Source organism: Macaca fascicularis, chromosome 1 (assembly GCF_037993035.2).
Source record: "Macaca fascicularis isolate 582-1 chromosome 1, T2T-MFA8v1.1".
NCBI classification, from domain to species: Eukaryota; Metazoa; Chordata; class Mammalia; order Primates; family Cercopithecidae; genus Macaca; species Macaca fascicularis.
In genome coordinates this window covers 109682870-109704322 of record NC_088375.1, presented here as the reverse complement: position 1 = coordinate 109704322, position 21453 = coordinate 109682870, and the positions used below count along the sequence as shown (strand labels likewise).

The window sequence follows — 21453 nt, the reverse complement described above, 5'->3', positions numbered from 1 at the left end:
AGGGATCACCTCTCTTCTGAACTCTGGAAAAAGACCAGGGTGTTGCCTTTGTCACTTGCGCCTGGATGTCCCTCTCAGACTGAGTGCTTCCTTGAAGAACGGATGACGAAGGCGGTGACTCAGAGGCTCCCACTTAACCTTGTAATCTGTGTTCATGGTGCTGGGTAACCACCCAAGTTGGTATTTACTACAAATATACTAAGTATCCTAATTGCTAAGGTGTTATCTAGGAAAGTTTAGGCGCTTCCGCCTTTCCAATATCTGGGTCAATATCCCACATGAAAAAAAAAAAAAAAAAAAATTCTCCTTACAAAAACTCGGGCAGGCGCGGTGGCTCAAGTCTGTAGTCCCAGTACTTTGAGAGGTGGAGGCAGGCGGATCGCTTGAGTTCAGGAGTTTAAGACCAACCTGGACAACATGGAAACTCCGTCTCTACTAAAAATGCCAAAATTAGCCCGGTGTGGTGGTGTGGGCCTGAATTTCCAGCCACTCAGGAGGCTGAGGTGGGAGAATCGCTTGAGCTTGGGAGACTGTGGCTGCAGTGAGCCGAGATTGCACCACTACACTCCAGCCTGGGTAACAGAGACTCCGTCTCAATGAAAAAAACAAAACTAAAGCAAAAACAAAAACAAAAAATCTCAAAACAGGCCGGGTGTGGTGGCTCACGCCTGTAATCCCAGCGCTTTGGCATGCCAAGGCGGGCAGATCACTTAAGGACAGGAGTTCAAGACCAGCCTGGTGAAACTCTGTCTCTATTAAAAAATACAAAAAATGAGCCGGAAATCAATTGAATCTGCGAGACGGAGGTTGCAGTGAGCCGAGATCGCGCCACTGGACTTTAGCCTGGGCGACAGAGCAAGACTCCGTCTTTTTTTTTTTTTTTTAAACCCAAACCAAAAACCATCCCATGGGAGTGTCTCTGCACCTATTCTGGTTCAGGGGGCTGCCCAATAAAAGAAAAATAAGAAAAAAAAAATTTTTTTTAACTCTTTTAAAAGCCACCCAGTGTTCAGGAGGTGCGCTCCTGGAAGGACATTCCCTCTTCTGTCCCCACCCCCACTACATCTTTTTTGCTGTTCCTCCCCAGGGAACGGGCCGGTTTGATGGCCCTAATCCTTATATACAGCTTCCTCTGGAATGCAGAGACTTTGCATCCCAGTTGAGGAGCTGGTAAGTGGACTTTACCCTATAGGACCCACACCTAGCTTTTGAAGGCTGGGGGAGGGGCGGAAATGAGCTCCCGAGAACACACAGGAATCTGGGCTGCATCGAAGATTCCTCTTCTACTCCAAATAGGTACAGGGTAACTATTTGTTGTAACTAAATGAGAACAAAATTCTGAGCCCAGCAACGTAAACTAAGTCAATCTCTTTTTTAAATATCTCAGTGGTTAACAGCTAGGTGCCAGCTTTAATGTTTTAACTGCAGCTGGTATGAGCGGGGTTCCTGCAGTTTGCAGAGCCCCTAGTCTTTACTCTTTTCTGGGAACTGGGATCAGCATCCCTAATTCTTGAGAGGCTAACTCTAAGGCGGATTTACAATTTGGGGTTGAGTCCCTTTCAGTTTAGAACGAAGGTCATTCCTGTTCTGGTAAATTTGCGTCCCCGGTTTCCATTCATTCAGTCAACAAATATTTATTAAGCATGTAGTATGTACCAGTCCCTGTTGTAGGCGTTTGGGGTGCAGCAGGGCACAGAATAAGAGATCCTTGCTCTGGTGAGGCTTATCGTAGGACTGGAGGCAAAATGATGAAAATGATTTTGAAAATTATGTTATTAACTAGAAGGTGATAAATATTACATAGAAAAAGATGTCAGGCTGGAAAATGATTGCGGAGGCCACCAGATAAAAGAGAATCCAAGATCAGGGTTCTGGTTCGGGTCAGGGAAAAGGGAGACGAACTGAGGTGCAGGAGGCTCTGAAGTCGGGGGACAATGGAGGTATCTTCTGCAGAAAGCGACGAAAGAGCACTCTGGTTCCTGCAGCGGTAGGTGAAGGACAGAAAGGGCCCTGGCCGGCGATTCCCTTGGAGTAAACCGGAGGCAGGAGGCTGTTTTCTAGCAGAGCCCAGAAGATGCTCTGGCAGACGGCTCCCGGGGTCTTGGCCGGCGGTCACTCACAGCCATCCGCGACGCCCCCAAAATGGCCTCCGCGCCCCTCGCCGCCCCGCCCCGGCGCTCCGCAGCCCGCCGGTCCACGTGACCCGGCCCGCCCCTCGCGGCTGGAGACCCCGGGTCCCGGTCCCCGCGGCGGAGGCCCCGCCCCCTACGGGAAGCAGACCAACCGGAGCGGGGAAAGGCGGGGCGGGCACTGACGGCCCGCGGGGGTGGAGCTCCGCAGCGGAGTAACAGGTTGGTGGGAGGGGGAAAAAGGAGGGACCGCCGAAGACGAGGGGGAGGGCCGGAGCTGCGCGTGCTGCTCTGACCGAGCCGGAGCCCGAGCCCCAGCCCGAGCCCGAGCCCGAGCCCAAACGCACGCACGTCTGGGAGCGCCGCGCCCGGTCAGGGTAAGTGGACCCGGAGTGGGGGCCAGGGCACCCGAGAGGAAAGCGAGCCCTCAGGGGTACCTTTGAGGGGCGGGCATCGAGGCGGAGTGAGATGCCCCTCTCTAGGGCACAGGTGCCGAGTGGGAGACGGGAGGAGGGGAGGTTGGGGCGGGGTGGGGTACTGATTAAGAGCCGACCCCTACCTTGAGGTGCCAGATGCAGGTGACTGGGAAGGTGCCAGGCGAGGGGCACCTGGGGCGAATGCTGTTCCCAGGGCATGAAAGCGTTTCAGCGCCAGATCTCTCTGGAGGTCAGACGCCAGCCCTAGGGGCAGAATTTCTCTTGGAGACGGCGGTGGCGGGGGGAAGGAGTTAGTCCCAGCTGAGTCGGGAACTGCTGCTGCCTGAGGTGCAGACTCGCCAGGGGAGGGCATCTGCAGGTGCTGCTTGCCTGAGGTTCTTTCCCGCGTCCTCCGGTCTCAGCTGGCCGCTGTCACCTCCCTGATGGCTTTGAGATGACTCTGAGGTGTGGGATCTTTTCCCCAGCCCTTCACCTCCGGCCGAAGGCAGTTGCGAATCGGAGACACTGAGGGGCAGATGAGAGGGCACCCTCGTCTCTTAGCCAGGTGTACAACCATTAGGCTTTCACTTTCTGTCCTTTGCTTTCGTGCCAGGGAGAATCGTTCCTTCTTCCTCATGAGAGAGAGAGAGAGAGAGAGTACTCCCGAAGAGAGGGATATGAGGAAGCATAGAGCCCTGCCTGGGCCTGCAAAATATTGATAAATATTAATACTTATTTCTCAGGAGGCCCCTTTCTGGGGGCGGATGTCAAATCCTTTCTCCAAGTACACATGTATTTTTTCTGTGGTTCTAGATGGGGACCATTGGATGAGGTTTGGGAGCCCAACCAATTTCCTTGATGGCTGGAGGAATCCCCATTACTCCCTGAACGCCCTCCAGGCATCCCTGACTCCTGAACCTTGGTGGCTGTCAGAATGGCAGCAGGCACTATTGGTGCAGGAAATAGGCAGGACTCACCAGGAGACCACGAGACTAGGGAAATTACAACTCCAAATCCCCAGGACAGATGAAAGGTGCACCTTGGGGCCCAGACAAGACTGAAGGCAAATTTCTTTGCCTTAGGCAGGTAAGGGAACTAGAGTCAACCTTAGCTTGGCCCCTTTGAAGCCCTGCCTGAGGAAGGTTGTTGTAATTGGGAAATAATTAGCAACCGCTATGTTTGTAGATGGGCTGCCTACACATGCCTATGCGTCTCTTCTTTCATCCTGGATGTTTGGGAGTCTGGGGGCTGGCTCTGGGGGACTGCTAATCCAGAGATTTGCCGGACTCTAAGAGGATTCTGGCTTCCTAGAACCCTTCCTGTGTTTCCCAGGCTGGCCTGCATGCCATTCCCCTTGTGGGAGGTGAGGAGGGTGTAGGGCTTTTCTCTCTGTGCCAGGGAGGGGTGAACTGAGGGCCAGGGAGGTGGCCAAGGCAAGTGTGGGATCAGGAATGCAACTTTGGGAACCTGAAAGGGAGGGGTGGAGGGAGACAAAGTCTCCCTGTCACATCCTGGCCTGTCACCAGGTTCTTGTTCATCTGCTCCTTCTGCCTGTTCCTTCCCTGCCCTCTGTCCTCTCCTTTAGAGCTTTGGCTTTGCCATGAAGGCCAGAGAGCCCCTGCCTGTGGTCTTGCCCCTCTTCCTCCTCCGTGGTGTGGAATTTCTCTGGTCTGCTTTACAAGCTGCCAGTGTATTCTCCCTGGCCCCCCCCACTTCCCCTTGCCTCTCAAACCAGTCCAGCCAGTTTGCAGGGGCCCAGTTCCTCATTGTGTTTTTTTCCCTACTGGCCAAGCAGCTCTAGCCTGGCTCTCAGGTTTCTGCTTTTTTAGTGGACCTAGGCAGGAGTCCACTTGGGGGATTCTTTTTGGATCCACGGGGAACCTTCTTATCTCTTAACTATGAGGAAAAGGGTGCCGAATCATCAAGGTCACTGAGCTGTCCTTTTCTATTTCGACCATTTGCTTTCCTTGTTACCTCTGAGGGGGTTCTAATCTCTATACCTCAAGTTCTCCCATTTTCTAAATCTGCCGATTATTTAGCATCTAACCTATTGCCTGGCCCTGTGTGAATCAGCCCTTCCTCCGCACACCCGAAACCACCCCACCCCCACTTCCTGCCAGAAGTCCAGAGACCCTGTCACTCCTAGTTGGAAACCAGATGCATATGCCTGGGCCAGAGGTGATGGAATTGGGGCAGGGCAGGCTAATGAGTAACTCAGGGAGAAGTGGCTGTCTGGTACAGGTGTAGAGTGTTCTCCCACTGCTTGCAGGCAGGAAAGGCAGAGGCAGACAGATGCAGCTGAATTAACTTGTGGTCTGGTCTCTTCCTAGAGTACAGTTAGTGAGGAGAGCCCTGGGCATGTGACAAGGGAGAGAAAAGCAGGGTCAGGCATTGGTGAGGACGCAGGCCCTGGACTCCATGTTGCCTGGCCCTCGATCACTGTTTACCTGCCTACCTCTGGGGCTTACGCAAGGCCTCAGAGCTGCCCTGCTGCCTTGGTCCCGCCCCACTGTCCTCTGTAACAGAAGGCGGGTAGGTTTCGCATTTTCCATGTTGAATCATTTAGAGCCCTGCTTTCTGACCCACCCCAAAGATCCCTTCAACCCTCCTGGCCCCTGATCCACATGTCCTTGGACTGAAGGTGACTGAGGTTAGGGAGTTAACCTAACCTGGGACCTGGGGGAGTGCTCAGCACTGCCTCTGAACAATTTAGTGCTGTTGCCCAAGGGGCTGTGCCCTCTGCTGGGCCTAGGCTGGGAACTCCTTGACCTGGATCTGGAAGATCAGTAGATGTACTGACAGGGTAGACAGCATCATGAATAAATCATGTGGCTTCCTGACAGCCGGCAATCTAGGCACATCTGGTTCTAAGATCATGACTACATAGGGCAGCAAGGCTGGACCAGGAGGAGGTCCTGTTGCTAAGAGGTCCTGTTACTGAGGCAAGTAGATTTGTCTTGGGCAAATCTCCCCACTGCTGTGCAAGTGGGCTTTAGTTCAGGATACAGCCTTTAACAAATATTTGTTGACATCTAGCACATGCCCAAACACCTGGGGACACAGTGGTTAGCTGATAGCCATGGTCTTTGCCCTCCAGGAGCTTATTATCTAGTAGGGGAGGAGACAGACAAGAAATAATTACTCCAATAAATGTATAAATATAAACTGGAATAAACCTGCTGAAGGACAACTATAGAGCATATAACGTGGATCTGACCTGGTTTGTGGGAGGCTGATTTGTGAGAACTGACCTTGTTTGTGGGAGTGGTGGTCAGGGAAGGCTTCTCTGAAGAAGTGACATCTTTCTATGAACCAGGTGAAGCCAGAAGTGCCTGTTGGACGAAGTAGCATGTGTGAAGGATGATATTTGTTGTCAGCTTTGTGATAGTCACAATGCTAAATGTTTTCATGTTTAATATCTTGTCTTTTCTCTCCTTTTTATTAAATTAGAACCCAAGTTCAATAAAGTACAAAAATCTTTTTTTTTTTGTTTGAGATGGAGTCTTGCTGTGTCACCCAGGCTGGCGGATCTTGGCTCACTGCAGCCTCTGCCTCTCAGGTTTAAGCAATTCTCCTGCCTTGGCCTTCCCAGTAGCTCGGATTCCAGGTGTGCGCCACCATGCCAGGCTAGTTTTTGTATTTTTAGTAGACATGGGGTTTCACCTTGTTGGCCAGGCTGTTGTTGAACTCCTGACCTCAGGTGATCTGCCTGCCTCGGCCTCCCAAAGTGTTGGGATTACAGATGTGAGCCACTGCGCCTGGCCTAAATAAAGCACAAAGATCTTAAGTGTGTAACTTGGTAATTTTTTATTGTTGTATATGCCCATATAATTATTTATTTATGCATATGGCTGCATAAATATCATTCTTACAGATAATAACCTTGTGGGGCATTATCATTATACCCATTTTACAGATGAGGAAACTGAGGCACAGAAAAGTTGTGGGTTTTTTGTTGTCGATGTTGTTTTTGAGACAGAGTGTCACTCTATCACCCAAGCTGGAGTGCAGTGGTGCGATTACAGCTCACTGCAGCTTCAAACTCCTGGCCTCAGGTGACCCACCTGCCTCAGCCTCCCAAGTAGCTGGGACTACAGGTGTGTACCACCATACTCAGTTAGTTTTTTTTGTATTTTTTGTAGAGATGGGGTTTTGCCATGTTGCTCAGGCTGGTCTCAAACTCCCGAGTTCAAGTGATCCACCCACCTTGGCCTCCCAAAATGCTGGGATTACAGGTGTGAACCACCATACCAGAAAAGTTGTGATTTGCCTGAGGTTGCATACACCAGGTAAAGAGCAGAGACAGGATTCCAAACCAGATCCTGACTCTAGTCCGGTGCATTTTCTACTGGATGAGTGGTTTGGAGAACTACTTTACTTGTCTGCCTTCACAAGCCTTTTAAGATGGGGTGATGAAAGTTTGTGTGTGCTGTCTCCTCGGGGAGGGTGCCTTGTTTTCATCATTTTCTCATGGAGTCCCAGGGCCAAAAAGATGAAGAATCATTCCTAATAAAGGGCTCTTCCCTCCCTGTTCCTTTCTCTTAAAAATTGCTGGGAATTCTAAGAATGCCCTTCTTCAGATAGGAGACCTTCCCTACCAAGCCCTTTGTCACCTGTAGCTCTGCCTCTCCCATCCCTTCCCCTCCCTTCTCATCTCACCCTCGTTTCCTGGCTTGCTAGCACTTTACAGTCCCTGAAAGGGGCCTTGCCAAGTTTCCTTGGCCCAGAACTCCACGGGGAGGTTGAGTTGGGTATGTTTGTGTTTCTGTCTGGCACGTTAGAGGCTCCTCCTCCAGTTTGGTGCTAGGCTCTGGTGGAGACTAGCAGAAGGGGTGGGGAAGCTGAATTTTTTTATTTGCTTGGAAGACAATCTCTCCCCCAAGTTCCTGGAGCCAGAGCATACCTGGAATACATTCCATTTGCTGACTCTGAGCTTTAGCGATGTGGGCCTGGGAAGCTGGCCTATGGATGGTGTTGGCTCTGGCTCTCAGCTGAGACAAGTTTACCTGACTTGGGGCCCCTTGAAATGGCACTTTTCTTTTTGAGAGAGAGTTTCACTTTTGTCACCCAGACTGGAGTGCAATGGCGTGATCTTGGGTCACTGTAAACTCCATCTCCCGGGTTCAAGTGATTCTCCTGCCTCGGCCTCCCGAGCAACTGGGATTATAGGCACCCGCCACCACGCCTGGCTGATTTTGTATTTTTAGTAGAGACAGGATTTCACCATGTTGGTCAGGCTGGTCTCAAACTCCTGACCTCAGGTGATCCACCCACCTTGGGCTCCAAAAGTGCTGGGATTACAGGCATGAGCCACCATGCCTGGCCAAGTGGTACAGTTTTTAAACCACATTTAAATCTTTTTGGCTGGGTACAGTGGCTCATGCCTATAATCCCAGCACTTTGGGAGGCTGAGGTGGGCGGATCACCTGAGGTCAGGAGTTTGAGACCAGCTTGGCCAACATGGTGAAACCCCATCTGTACTAAAAATACAAAAATTAGCCAGGCATGATGGTGGGTGCCTGTAATCCCAGCTACTTGGGAGACTGAGGCAGGAGAATCGCTTGAACCCGGGAGGCAGAGGTTGCGGTGAGCCAAGATCATGCCATTACACTTCAGCCTGGGCAACAAGAGCAAAACTCCGTCTCAAAAAAACCACAACTTTTTCTTGAATAGATAATACATCTACATGGTTCCAAATTCAAAAGGGATAAAGAGATATACAGTAGAATGTCTACTCCTTTCTGCTCTTCCCGAGAATAGAAACTGTCCCATCCCTGTTCCTAGTCCTCAGTTCCTCTACCTCAAAGGCATCACTGCTATCAGTGTTTCTTTTTTTTTTTTTTTTTTTTTTTTGAGACGGAGTCTCGCTCTGTCGCCCAGGCTGGAGTGCAGTGGCCGGATCTCAGCTCACTGCAAGCTCCGCCTCCCGGGTTCACACCATTCTCCTGCCTCAGCCTCCCGAGTAGCTGGGACTACAGGCGCCCGCCACCTCGCCCGGCTAGTTTTTTGTATTTTTTAGTAGAGACGGAGTTTCACCGGGTTAGCCAGGATGGTCTCGATCTCCTGACCTCATGATCCGCCCGTCTCGGCCTCCCAAAGTGCTGGGATTACAGGCTTGAGCCACCGCGCCCGGCCACTGCTATCAGTGTTTCTAAGTTTCTTTCTGGAAGTGGGATGATATACTTTGAGGTCTTCTATATTTTAAATGAGCTCTGGGACAGAAGGTCCCTTTTTCTCCAGTGAGATGGCAGTATCTGTTGAGCAGGGTGTGGGTTCTGCCTTCCCTCAGAGGGAGGCAGGGAGGAAGGCACACGGTGGGTTTTTTTTTTTTTATTTTGGAGATAGAGTTTTGCTTTTGTCACCCAAACTGGAGTGCAGTGGCACAGTCTTGGCTCACTGCAACCTCCACCTCCTGGGTTCAAGCGATTCTTTTTTTTTGTTTGTTTTGTTTTGAGATGGAGTCTGGCTCTGTCGCCCAGGCTGGAGTGCAGTGGCTGGATCTCAGCTCACTGCAAGCTCCGCCTCCCGGGTTTAGGCCATTCTCCTGCCTCAGCCTCCCAAGTAGCTGGGACTACAGGCACCCGCCACCTCGCCTGGCTAGTTTTTTTGTATTTTTTAGTAGAGACGGGGTTTCACTGTGTTAGCCAGGATGGTCTCGATCTCCTGACCTCATGATCCGCCCGTCTCGGCCTCCCAAAGTGCTGGGATTACAGGCTTGAGCCACTGCGCCCGGCCCAAGAGATTCTTCTGCTTCAGCCTCCCGAGTAGCTGGGATTACAGGCATGCGCCACTACACCTGGCTAAGTTTTTGTATTATTAGTAGAGACAGGGTTTCACCATGTTGGTCAGGGTGGTCTTGAACTCCTGACCTCAGATGATCCACCTGCCTCAGCCTCCTAAAGTGCTGGGATTACAGGCGTGAGCCACTGCTCCCGGCCACATGGTGGTATTATGTGTATGTATGAAGATAAGCAATCTTTTTTTTTTTTGAGACAGGGTCTCACTCTGTCCAGGCTGGAGAACAGTGGCATAATCACTGCTCACTGCAGCCTCTCCCAAGCTCAAGTGATCCTCCCACCTCAGCCTCCCAAGAAGCTGGGATTATAGGTGTACACCACCAGGCTCAGCTTATTTTTGTATTTTTTGTAGAGACGGGGTTTCACCATGTTGCCCGGACTGATCTTAAACTCCTGAGCTCAAGCAGTCCACCAGCCTTGGCCTTCCAAAGTGGCGGGATTACAGGCATGAGCCACTGCTCCTGGCCATCAAGCAAAATCTTTAAACTTTTAACAAAGCCTGGCTCCTCAGGGCTGTATCAGAGGAAATGGATTATTTTAGGTTAGTGAGTCTCAAAGTGTGGTATCTGGACCAGTAGCATCAGTGTCACCTGGGGAACTTGGTTAGAAATGCAAATTCTCAAGGCCTCACCCAGACCTACTGAATTAGCAGCTCTGGAGGTTAGGTCTAGCAACCTGTAGGTTAAAAGGCTCTCCAGGGGCCTTCTGTTAGTCTGAGAATCAGTGGTTTATCTATAGGAACTGACAGGGAAGTTAGCCCCCAGGTAGAAGTTTCATAGTTTCTAGTTAAGTCTCTCAGCCTAAACTCATTTCTTCACCTAGGACTCCTCTTATTTATGGAGCAGGCACCCAACATGGCTGAGCCCCGCGGCCCTGTAGACCATGGAGTCCAGATTCGCTTCATCACAGAGCCAGTGAGTGGTGCAGAGATGGGCACTCTACGTCGCGGTGGACGACGCCCAGCTAAGGATGCAAGAGCCAGTACCTATGGGGTTGCTGTGCGTGTGCAGGGCATCGCTGGGCAGCCCTTTGTGGTGCTCAACAGTGGGGAGAAAGGTGGTGACTCCTTTGGGGTCCAAATCAAGGGGGCCAATGACCAAGAGGCCTCAGGAGCTCTGGGCTCAGATTTTGAACTCCCTGAGAACCCCTACTCTCAAGTCAAGGGATTTCCTGCCCCCTCTCAGAGCAGCACATCTGATGAGGAGCCTGGGGCCTACTGGAATGGAAAGCTACTCCGTTCCCAGTCCCAGGCCTCGCTGGCAGGCCCTGGCCCAATGGATCCTAGTAACAGAAGCACCAGCATGTTGGAGCTAGCCCCGAAAGTGGCTTCCCCGGGTAGCACCATTGACACTGCTCCCCTGTCTTCAGTGGACTCACTCATCAACAAGTTTGACAGTCAACTTGGAGGCCAGTCCCGGGGCCGGACCGGCCGCCGAACACGAATGCTACCCCCTGAACAGCGCAAACGGAGCAAGAGCCTGGACAGCCGCCTCCCACGGGACACCCTTGAGGAACGGGAGCGCCAGTCCGCCAACCACTGGACCCCTAGCACAAAATATGACAACCATGTGGGCAGTTCGAAGCAGCCATCCCAGAGCCAGAGCCCGAGTCCTCCCAGTGGCTTTAGCCGTTCCCGTCAGACTCAGGACTGGGTCCTTCAGAGTTTTGAGGAGCCACGGGGGAGAGCACAGGACCCCACCATGCTGCAGGTCAGACCCAGTCCCTCCCTGGCTTCCAAATGTCAGCCCCTTGTCCCTTCTCATCAGCTTTTACCCACCAGCCGTGAGCCTCCTTGCTAGTTCAAATAGCCTAGGCAGAAACTCTCTACCTTTTGTTCACCGTATCTGTCCACAAAATAGGTGATATTCGCATGCACAGGATATTTCCATGGGTACAATTCTAAAGAAAATGGAGCAAGCTATAAAATCACTATTCACAAGTTTGTACCTAGTTGTCATTGCCACAACCATTAACTATGCCTCAGTCACCAGCATTTGCTAGATCTGCAGAATATGTAAGGCAGACTTGGAGGATAAGAGCAGTTTCCTTGGTGCTCTTGCCAAAATTCCACAAGTTTCTCTCCTACTCAGGAATGTAAGTAAGTGAGGGAGCGACTTTACTTTGAGAGAAACTTAAGTCCATTTTAAGAGTAAATTATTTATAAACTCTAGCGTGTTAACTACCATTAGTGACAAATCCCTTGTGGCACAGTTCGCAGCTGGTTGAGATGTTTGTTGAGGAAAATCTGGTTTACAGCAGTAGTGCAGAGGTGCATCCTGTGTTGGCCCCTCCCTGGCCTGTTGCTCAGGCCTCCGCACCGTGTCTTCCTTGCCACACTTCAGGGTTGTTCATCACGCTTGAAGGGGCTTGACCTGAGACTGCTACTTCTCCTCCATCTGAACCCCACGTGTGCTTCTGGCCTAATGTTCCTATTTCTTTCTTTCTTTCTTTTTTTTTTAACAGTTCAAGTCAACTCCAGACCTCCTTCGAGATCAGCAGGAGGCGGCCCCACCAGGCAGTGTGGAGCATATGAAGGCCACCATCTATGGCATCCTGAGGGAGGGGTGAGTGGGGGCCCCCCCAGCAACAGAGGCATACCCCTCCTTCTTTTTCTTCTAGCTTTGTTCCCCATCTTCCCTGATTTTACCCTTTCCTGATCTCTGCTACCTCTTTCCTCCCCTAACCCTTGCTTCTATCCTTTTATACTCTAGAAGCTCAGAAAGTGAAACCTCTGTGAGGAGGAAGGTTAGTTTGGTGCTGGAGAAGATGCAGCCTCTAGTGGTGAGTGGCCTTCTCTGGATGGGACCAAGGGTCAAGGTTAGGGCTTTGAGGGCCTCAGGGGATCCAGACTTGGACTCACTCCCTTTTCCCCCAACCCTCCATATCTCTGGCAGATGATTTCTTCTGGTTCTACTAAGGCTGTGGCAGGGCAGGGCGAGCTTACCCGAAAAGTGGAGGAGCTACAACGAAAGCTGGATGAAGAGGTGAAGGTGAGGAAAGGTTAGAGGTGCTGGAGACATGAAGGAAAACAGGGAAAAAGCCTTGGCCTGGAGATGGGCTGAGCTGACTCTTCCAAGCAATGGAACAAGCATGTTTGTGCCCTAGGAGACAAGACACAAGAGTGTGTACTAATTCCAGCAAGGACTTCTGGGTTCTCTGGGGGTTAGGGAGGCAGAGCACATCAGGAATCTTCCTACCTTCCATTCCACTCCCTTTGGTAGTTCCCATCCTGGCTCTGCCCCTTACTAGCTATATAAAACTTAAGAAAATTACTTACATTCTCTGTGCCTCAATTTTTTTTTTCATCATCATAATGGCAGTGGTAGTAGCTATCATTTATTGAGTATAATTTTGGTAGTATGTACTGTCCTGGGTACTGTAATCATTATAGTTACCCTATGAATACCTATTCTGGACCCTTTTCTGATGAGAAAACTGAAGATCAGAGAGGCTAAGTAAGTTGCCTATGGTAGTAAGTTGCAGAGAGGAATGAAAAAATCCAGGTCAGTCTTATTCTAAAGCCAGTGTACCCTTTTTAAAAACATGTCTTCTGCCTTTCAAAATACTGGTTTGTGTGTAGTTGGTGCTCAATAAATGCTGGATTGTAACTTCCCTTGTCTCTTGGAAAGCCCTGTAGTGTAATGATTAAGTGGTTAGCTGTGGAGCCAAACTAACTGGGTTCATATCCTGGTTCTGTTACTTTTTGGTTGTGTAACTAACCTTGGGCAAGTTCTTTAAATGTTCTAAGCCTCTGTTTCCTAAATTGTAAAGTGGGGATTATGATAGTACTATATTAATTAACTATTGCTGTGTAACAAATTACCCAAAACTCAGCAGCTTAAAACAAACATTTTCTGGCTGGGCGCAGTGGCTTACACATGTAATCCTCTGGGAGGCCGAGGCAGGCAGTTCACCTGAGATTGGGAATTTGAGACCAGCCTGACCAGCATGGAGAAACCCTGTCTCTACTAAAAATACAAAATTAGCCCGGCGTGGTGGCACATGCCTGTAATCCCAGCTACTTGGGAGGCTGAGGCAGGAGAATTGCTTGAACCCGGGAGGCAGAGGTTGTGGTGAGTCGAGATGGCGCCATTGCACTCCAGCCTGAGCAACAAGAGCGAAACTCCGTCTCAAAAAAAAAAAAAAAAAAGCATTTCCCAGTGTCTGAGGACCAAGAACCTGGGATCAGCTTAACAGAGTAATTGTGGCTCTGAGTCTGTTATAAGGTTCCAGTCCAGCTTCTGGCTGTGGCCAAAAGAAGTAAATTGGAGGATCTGCTTCTAAAACGGCTTACTCAGGGCCAGGCATGTTGGCTTACGCCAATAATCCCAGCACTTTGGAGGGGCAAGTTGGGAGGACCACTTGAGCCCAGGAGTTTGAGACAAGCCTGGGCAACATAGTGAGACCCTGCCTCTACAAAAAATAAAAAAAATTAACCAAATGTGATGGCATGCACCTGTAGTTCCAGCTACTTGGGAGGCTGAAGTGGGAGGATTGCTCGAGCCCAGGAGGTTAACACTGCACTAAGCTAGGATTGCACTGCTGCACTCCAGCCTGGGTGCCAGAGCAAGACCCTGTCTCAAAAAAATATAAATGAATGAAACAAACAAAACCAGCTTAATTGGCTGGGTGCAGTGGCTCACGCCCGTAATCCCAACCCTTTGGGAGGCCGAGGTGGGTGGATCACCTGAGGTCAGGAGTTCAAGACCAACCTGGCCAACATGGTGAAGCCCTGTCTCTACTGAAAATACAAAAATTAGTCAGGCGTGGTGGCAGGCATCTATAATCTCTGCTACTTGGGAGCCTGAGGCAGGGAGAATTGTTTGAACCTGGGAGGCAGAGGTTGCAGTGAGCTGAGATTGTGCCGCTGCGGCTCCAGTTTGGGCAATGGAGTGAGACTCCATCTCAAAAACAAACAAACAAACAAAAAAACAGGCTGGGCGCTGTGACTCATGCTTGTAATGCCAGCACTTTGGGAGGCCGAGGTGGATGGGTTACCTGAGGTCAGGAGTCTGAGACCAGCCTGACCAACATGGAGAAATCCTGTCTCTACTCTAATAATACAAAAATTAGCCAGGTAAGGTGGCGCATATCTGTAATCCCAGCTACTTAGGAGGCTGAGGCACGAGAATCACTTGAACCCAGGAGGTGGAGGTTGCGGTGAGCCAAGATCTCGCCATTGCACTCCAGTCTGGGCAACAAGAGCGAAACTCCGTCTCAAAACAAAACAAAACAGAACACCAAAAACAAAACAAAACAGAACACCAAAAACAAACAAAACAAAACAAAACAGAAAAACCTGGCTTAATCAAATGGCTGTTGGTTGTTGACCTCAGTTCCTGGCTGTTTGGCCTTCCTCCTAGAGCTGCTTTTGAGTATCCTCATAATATAACAGCTACTTTTTCCCAGAGTGAGGGATCCAAGAGAAAAGCTGCAATGCCTTTTTATGACCTAACCTCAGAATTTACTCATCACGTCCTCCTTTTACCGTTTGTTAGAAGGAAGCCCCTAAGTCAAGCCCGTGCTTGAGGCAAACAGAATTAGGCTTTATCTTTTTTTGTTTTGTTTTGTTTGTTTTGTTTTTTTTGAGATGGAGTTTTGCTCTTGTTGCCCAGGCTGGAGTGCAATGGTGTGATCTCGGCTCACTGCAACTTTGACCTTCTAGGTTCAAGCAATTCTTCTGCCTCAGCCTCCGGAGTAGCTGGGATTACAGGCATGTGCCACCTCGCCCGGCTAATTTTGCATTTTTAGTAGACACGGAGTTTCTCCATGTTGGTCAGGCTGATCTCAAACTCCCAACCTCAGGTGATTGACCAGCCTAGGCCTCCCAAAGTGTTGGGATTATAGTCGTGAGCCACCGCACCCAGCTGGCTGTATCTTTTGAAAGAAATGTCAGATAATTTGTGGACATATTTTACATCATCATAAGTACCAAGGCTAGTTATGAGGATTAAATGTGGATAATACACATAAGGTCCTAAGTACAGTGTCTATCGTACAGCAATAGTGTCTAATGAGTGTTAGACATACATTCCCATTATTCTGAGTCTGAGAGGCTTTCCCTACCCTCCATCTGCTGTACTCTCATTCCCTTTTTCAGAGGCGGCAGAAGCTAGAGCCATCACGAGTTGGGCTGGAGCGGCAGCTGGAGGAGAAAACAGAAGAGTGCAGCCGACTGCAGGAGCTGCTGGAAAGAAGGAAGGGGGAGGCCCAGCAGAGCAACAAGGAGTGAGTGCAGCTGATGGCGCACTTTGGGCTGCTGGGGGGCTGCTTGGGGTCGTAGGCCAGGTTTAGAGGCCACTCCCTCTTTGCCCCTAGGGTTGAAGGAGACAGAAAGAAATCTCCGGAAGCTGAAAGGAGCAGTGTTAGTTTAAGGACAGGATAGGGCCTTTCTCTCTACCTTCTTTATCAATAATGGTGGTAGTGCATGATTTTGAGTTAAGCTACCTGGGTTTGCCTCTGTCTCAGATTCTTAAACTATAAAATAGAGTTAATAATAGTACCTACCTCACAGGATCACTGTAAGGATTCAGTCATCCATTCAGCAGATGTTTCATCAAGAATGCTGTGACAGGCATTAATCTAGGTTCCCAAGGCACATCAGTGAACCCTACAGATGAAGGGCTCGCTCTCCAGAAGCTTAGTTTCTACTGAGAGGGAACAGACAGTAAACAAACATATTATGCAAGTAAATTTGTAACACATGAGAAGGCAGTAGATACAACAGGGTAAGGCAGGTCAGGAGGGTCAGGTTGTAGGGGGGCAGGTTGCAAAAATCAGGGGAGGCCTCATCGAGATTTGAAGGCAGGAAGTTTAAATGCATTAATAAATATGAATTAAAATATATGATGTGTTTAGAAAACTGCCTGATACATAGTGTGCAATAATGTTATCTATTATTAGGCTCCAGAACATGAAGCGCCTCTTGGACCAGGGTGAAGGTTTACGACATGGGCTGGAGGCCCAGGTGATGGAGCTGCAGAACAAGCTGAAACAGGTCCAGGGTCCTGAGCCTGCTAAGGAGGTGTTACTGAAGGTAGGGTCTGGGGTCATATGCCCCAGCATCTGCTTTTTCTCAGCTGGAGCATCCTCAAGTCTGCTCATCCATGGTTTCCCCAAAGTATGAGGAGTGGTTGGCTGATTACAGGTACTCAGTGTGCTTTCAGGCAGATTCAGTGGTGGTTGGGACTAGAGTTAGGATAAAGGAAACCTATCATTCTGGGCTCTAGTACCAGTACTAGAGCACCTGGTACTGTGCCTAACACAATAAATATTTTTTGACTCAGTGAATTGATAAGTAGATGGATTATAATGTGGTCACACCTGTACTTCTTCCTTTACTTTCTCCAGGACCTGTTAGAGACCCGGGAACTTCTGGAAGAGGTCTTGGAGGGGAAACAGCGGGTAGAGGAGCAGCTGAGGCTGCGGGAGCGGGAATTGACAGCCCTGAAGGGGGCCCTGAAAGAGGAGGTAGCCTCCCGTGACCAGGAGGTGGAGCATGTCCGGCAGCAGTACCAGCGAGACACAGAGCAGCTCCGCAGGAGCATGCAAGATGCAACCCAGGCATGTGACAAGAGCAGGGTCTGAGAGAGGAAGGCACTGCTGGGGGACAAGGCTGCCTTGGGATCTTGGACTTTTGGACTTTTCATGGTTCCAACTGGGAACTCCCCCTCTCCCTCTAAAGGACACATGTGAGATCTGCTGAAAACCTTGGCCAGGAAAACTATAAGGGCAGAGGGAGGGAGTATAGGCCAGAAGTACCATGAGGTTGTGTGACAAAAGTCCCAAGGGGGACTGGGCGCAGTAGCTCACGCCTGTAATCCCAGCACTTTGGGAGGCCGAGGCAGGTGGATTGCTTGAGCTCAGGAAGTTAGAGACCAGCCTGGGCAACATGGAGAAAGCCCATCTCTACCAAAAATACAAAAACTTAGCTGGGTGTAGTGATGCGTACTTGTAGTCCTAGCTACTTGGGAGGCTAAGGCAGGAGAATCGCTTGAACCCAGGAGGCGGAGGTTGCAGTGAGCCGAGATCATGCCATTGCACTTCAGCCTGGGCGACAGAGCGAGACTCTGTCCCCCTAAAAATAAAAAATCCCAAGGGGAAATAACTGGGGAGGTTTCCTGTAGAAGATAGAGGGGTGGACTGTGACTTGAGGAGAGAACCTCTGCTAGCATTGTACCAGGTACCACAAGAGTGTCAGGGGGTGTAGCTGGCATGGTGCCCTCTGGGTCTAAGCCTTTCCTTGTACACACTCACACTTTGATTTGAAGTGACCTCTTCCCTCTGAGCCTTCTGGTGTCCAACTCTCCCCTTCTCTAGGACCATGCAGTGCTGGAGGCCGAGAGGCAGAAGATGTCAGCCCTTGTGCGAGGGCTGCAGAGGGAGCTGGAGGAGACTTCAGAGGAGACAGGGCATTGGCAGAGTATGTTCCAGAAGAATAAGGAGGATCTTAGAGCCACCAAGCAGGAGTAAGGACATTGGCCCTCTCAGAAATACCCATGATTCATATGCCACTTCCTTTCTCTTTTTTAATTTTTAATTTTAATTTTATTTTATTTTATTTATTTATTTATTTATTTTTGAGACAGAGTCTTGCTCTGTCGCCCAGGCTGGGGTGCAGTGGCCGGATCTCAGCTCACTGCAAGCTCCGCCTCCCGGGTCTACGCCATTCTCCTGCCTCAGCCTCCCGAGTAGCTGGGACTACAGGCGCCCGCCACCTCGCCCGGCTAGTTTTTTTTGTATTTTTTAGTAGAGACGGGGTTTCACCGTGTTAGCCAGGATGGTCTCGATCTCCTGACCTCGTGATCCGCCCGTCTCGGCCTCCCAAAGTGCTGGGATTACAGGCTTGAGCCACCGCGCCCGGCCATAATTTTTAATTTTAATTTTAATTAATTTATTTTTTTGGGACAGAGTTTTGCTCTTGTTGCTCAGGCTGGAGTGCAATGGCACGATCTTGGCTCACTGCAACCTCTGCCTCCTGGGTTCAAGTGATTCTCCTGCCTCAGCCTCCCAAATAGGTGGGATTACAGGCTCATGCCACTACGCCCGGCTAATTTTTGTATTTTTAGTAGAGATGGGGTTTCACCATGGCCAGGGCAGTCTTGAACTCCTGACCTCAGGGGATCTGTCCACCTTGGCCTCCCAAAGTGCTGGAATTACAGGTGTGAGCCACTGCGCCTGGCCCCCTTTTGCCTTTTTTTTTTTTCTTTTTTGAGATGGAGTCACACTCTGTTGCCCAGGCTGGAGTGCAGTGGTGCGGTCTCGGCTCACTGCAACCTCTGCCTCCTGGGTTCAAGCGATTCTCCTGCCTCAGCCTCCCGAGTTGCTGGGATTATAGGCGCCTGCCACTAGGCCTGAAGTTTTTGTATTTTTAGTAGAGACGAAGTTTCACCATGTTGGCCAGGCTGGTCTTGAACTCCTGACTTCGTGATCCGCCTACCTCAGCCTCCCTAAACTCTGGGATTACAGGTGTGAGCCACTGCACCCAGTCCCTTTCTTCTTTTTTTTGAGATAGGGTCTTGCTCTGTTGCCCAGGCTGGAGTGCAGTGGCACAGTCTGGGCTCACTGCGACCTCCACCTCCTGGGCTCAAGCCATCCTCCCACCTCAGCCTCCTGAATAGGTGGGACTATAGGCATGCACCACCACACCCAGCTAATTTTTGTATTTTTTGTAGAGACAGGGTTTCATTATGTTGCCTAGGCTGGTCTTGAACTCCTGGGCTCAAGTGATCCATCTGCCTTGGCCTTCCAAAGTGCTGGGATTACAGGCATGAGCCACTACGCCTGGCCCACTTCCTTTCTATCCATGGTATGTTCTTACTCTCCCATTTCTCAAACTACTCCTTTCCATGTTCACTTTCCTTCCTCTTGAGAGTGGGTGCCCAGTGTGTTGGCCTCCAGAGAGGTGGCTTTTATTGTCATGCTAACCTCCCCCAGGCATGTGGCCTTACTCTGTTCCCTTTCCCCTTTATTTCACCTTGTCCGGCTCAGACTCCTGCAGCTGCGAATGGAGAAGGAGGAGATGGAAGAGGAGCTTGGAGAGAAGATAGAGGTCTTGCAGAGGGAATTAGAACAGGCCCGAGCTAGTGCTGGAGATACTCGCCAGGTTGAGGTGCTCAAGAAGGTATTTGGGAATTGGGGGGCAGAATGGCAGGTGGGGGTGATGAACACCTGCCTTACCTCTCCATGAGGGCCTCCACGCTAGTGGGGCTGTCTCCTGTGTGCTTGGTTTCCAGGCCTCATCCTGCCTGCTCAGCTTGAGCTCTTTCCAACACAGCAGCACCAGTCTCCTCATTGAGCATAGAGGTTTCTAATGGAAAGTGCTCTCAGAACCCAGGTTGGGGCATAGCCAGAAGCTGTTGGCTGCCTCCCAAGAGACGTCATGGGTAGCAGCATTTAGGTGGATTTGTGAAACTCCAGGCTGACTTTTGCAGGCTCAGAAATCTAATTTGGTCAGCATGGCAAAAGCTGCTTTGTCTTTCGGAGGGGTCTCTAAGTACATTTATGAAAAAATGTTTTACCATTAGAATTTCAGTTTATTAATTTACATTGAGAAATATCATCACATTGACTGGAATGCTTGTGTTGGCACGGCCTGGTTACTAATGTAACAAAACTAATTAGTAAAAGAAAAATAGCAGAGTATATGGTCTTGTATTGAAGATTCACTACATATTATATAACCCTTTAGCCTAATTACGGTACTTTCTGAATTTCAGGAGTAGCTAATAGCAAATAATTAGAACCAGAACTCATATTTTAATTTTCTTTTTAAAAGAAATCAGAGCTGTGCCAGTATTTATTGTGTCACATATTTTGGTTTTACACACACACACACACACACACACACACACAATAGGAAAGATGAGTGGCAGCTGCAGGTATTAGGCTGACCTGTTCTGTCAAAGTCTCTCCAGGTTGCTCTTGCATGCAGTTGGAGATCCCGTGGCCACATTATGTGTGTGTATATATATATATATATATATATATATATATATATATATATATATATATATTTTTTTTTTTTTTTTTTTTTTTTTTTTGAGATTGAGTCTCACTGTGTCACCCAGGCTGGAGTGCAGTGGTGCGATCTCAGCTCACTGCAAGCTCCGCCTCCCGGGCTCACGCCATTCTCTTGCCTCAGCCTCCCGAGTAGCTGGGACTACAGGCGCCCACCACCACGCCCGGCTAATTTTGTTTTGTATTTTTGGTAAAGACGGGGTTTCACTGTGTTAGCCAGGTTGGTCTCGATCTCCTGACCTCGTGATACGCCCACCTCAGCCTCCCAAAGTGCTGGGATTACAGGCGTGAGCCACTGCCCCCGGCCTCATACTGTATTTGTTTAAACAACCAGTTGCACTAGTCATACCTTCATGTACTCTCCCTTCACTTTTGTTTTTTTTAAATGGAGTTATATTTTACATGCTGTAAAAGTCATCTTTGTACAATCCAATTCTTTTTTTTTTTTTTTTTTTTTTTGAGACGGAGTCTCACTGTGCCACCCAGGCTGGAGTGCAGTGGTACAGTCTCGGCTCGCTGCAACCTCCGCCTTCTGGGTTCAAGCCATTCTCCTGCCTCAGCTTCCCAAGCAGCTGGGATTACAGGCACACACCACCACGCCTGGCTAGTTTTTGTATTTTTAGTAGAGACAGGGTTTTGCCATGTTGGCCAGGCTGGTTATGAACTCCTGACCTCAGGTGATCCACCTGCCTCGGCCTCCCAAACTGCTGGGATTACAGGCATGAGCCACTGGTGCCTGGCACCCAGTGGTTTTTATTATATTAACAAAGTTGTACAACCATCATCCCCCCAACCAATGGCAACCACTAATCTACTTTTTGACTCTGGATTTACCTATTCTGGATATTTCATATAATTGAATCCTATAATATATGGACTTAAGTGTCTGGCTTCTTTCACCTAGCATAGTGTTTTCGAGGTTTGTCCATGTGGTAGCAAGTATGAGTACTTCATTCCTTTTTTTTTTTTTTTTTTTTGAGATGGAGTCTCACTCTGTTGCCCAGGCTGGAGTGCAGTGGTGCGATCTCCGCTCACTGCAAGCTCTGCTGCCTCCCAGGTTCACACCATTCTCCTGCCTTAGCCTCCCTAGAA

General features: G+C 49.6%; 1 protein-coding gene and 1 non-coding gene across 4 annotated transcripts in view; one reads left to right on the top strand and one right to left on the bottom strand.

The window, feature by feature from the left end:
- Positions 1 to 1217: 1217 nt before the first annotated feature.
- The window catches only part of CGN (cingulin), a 30188-nt gene continuing 9952 nt past the window's right edge, over positions 1218 to 21453 (top strand). The window contains exons 1-11 of one of the 3 annotated variants that reach the window (XM_065545965.1): positions 2373 to 2506; positions 6688 to 6834; positions 10165 to 11051; positions 11806 to 11906; positions 12054 to 12123; positions 12237 to 12332; positions 15443 to 15570; positions 16246 to 16378; positions 16693 to 16905; positions 17662 to 17810; positions 19333 to 19465. In XM_065545965.1, the coding sequence (XP_065402037.1) occupies positions 6690 to 6834; positions 10165 to 11051; positions 11806 to 11906; positions 12054 to 12123; positions 12237 to 12332; positions 15443 to 15570; positions 16246 to 16378; positions 16693 to 16905; positions 17662 to 17810; positions 19333 to 19465 (2055 nt within the window). In that variant the 5' untranslated portion in view covers positions 2373 to 2506; positions 6688 to 6689. Of the gene's footprint in view, positions 1297 to 2372; positions 2507 to 6687; positions 6835 to 10164; positions 11052 to 11805; positions 11907 to 12053; positions 12124 to 12236; positions 12333 to 15442; positions 15571 to 16245; positions 16379 to 16692; positions 16906 to 17661; positions 17811 to 19332; positions 19466 to 21453 lie in introns of those variants that run through there. The other 2 variants (XM_015457322.3, XM_065545967.1) reach the window with 2 other exon arrangements.
- Positions 20193 to 20300, bottom strand: LOC123571129 (small nucleolar RNA SNORA44). The gene has a single exon (XR_006695298.1). It is a non-coding gene; the product is annotated as a small nucleolar RNA SNORA44 (small nucleolar RNA).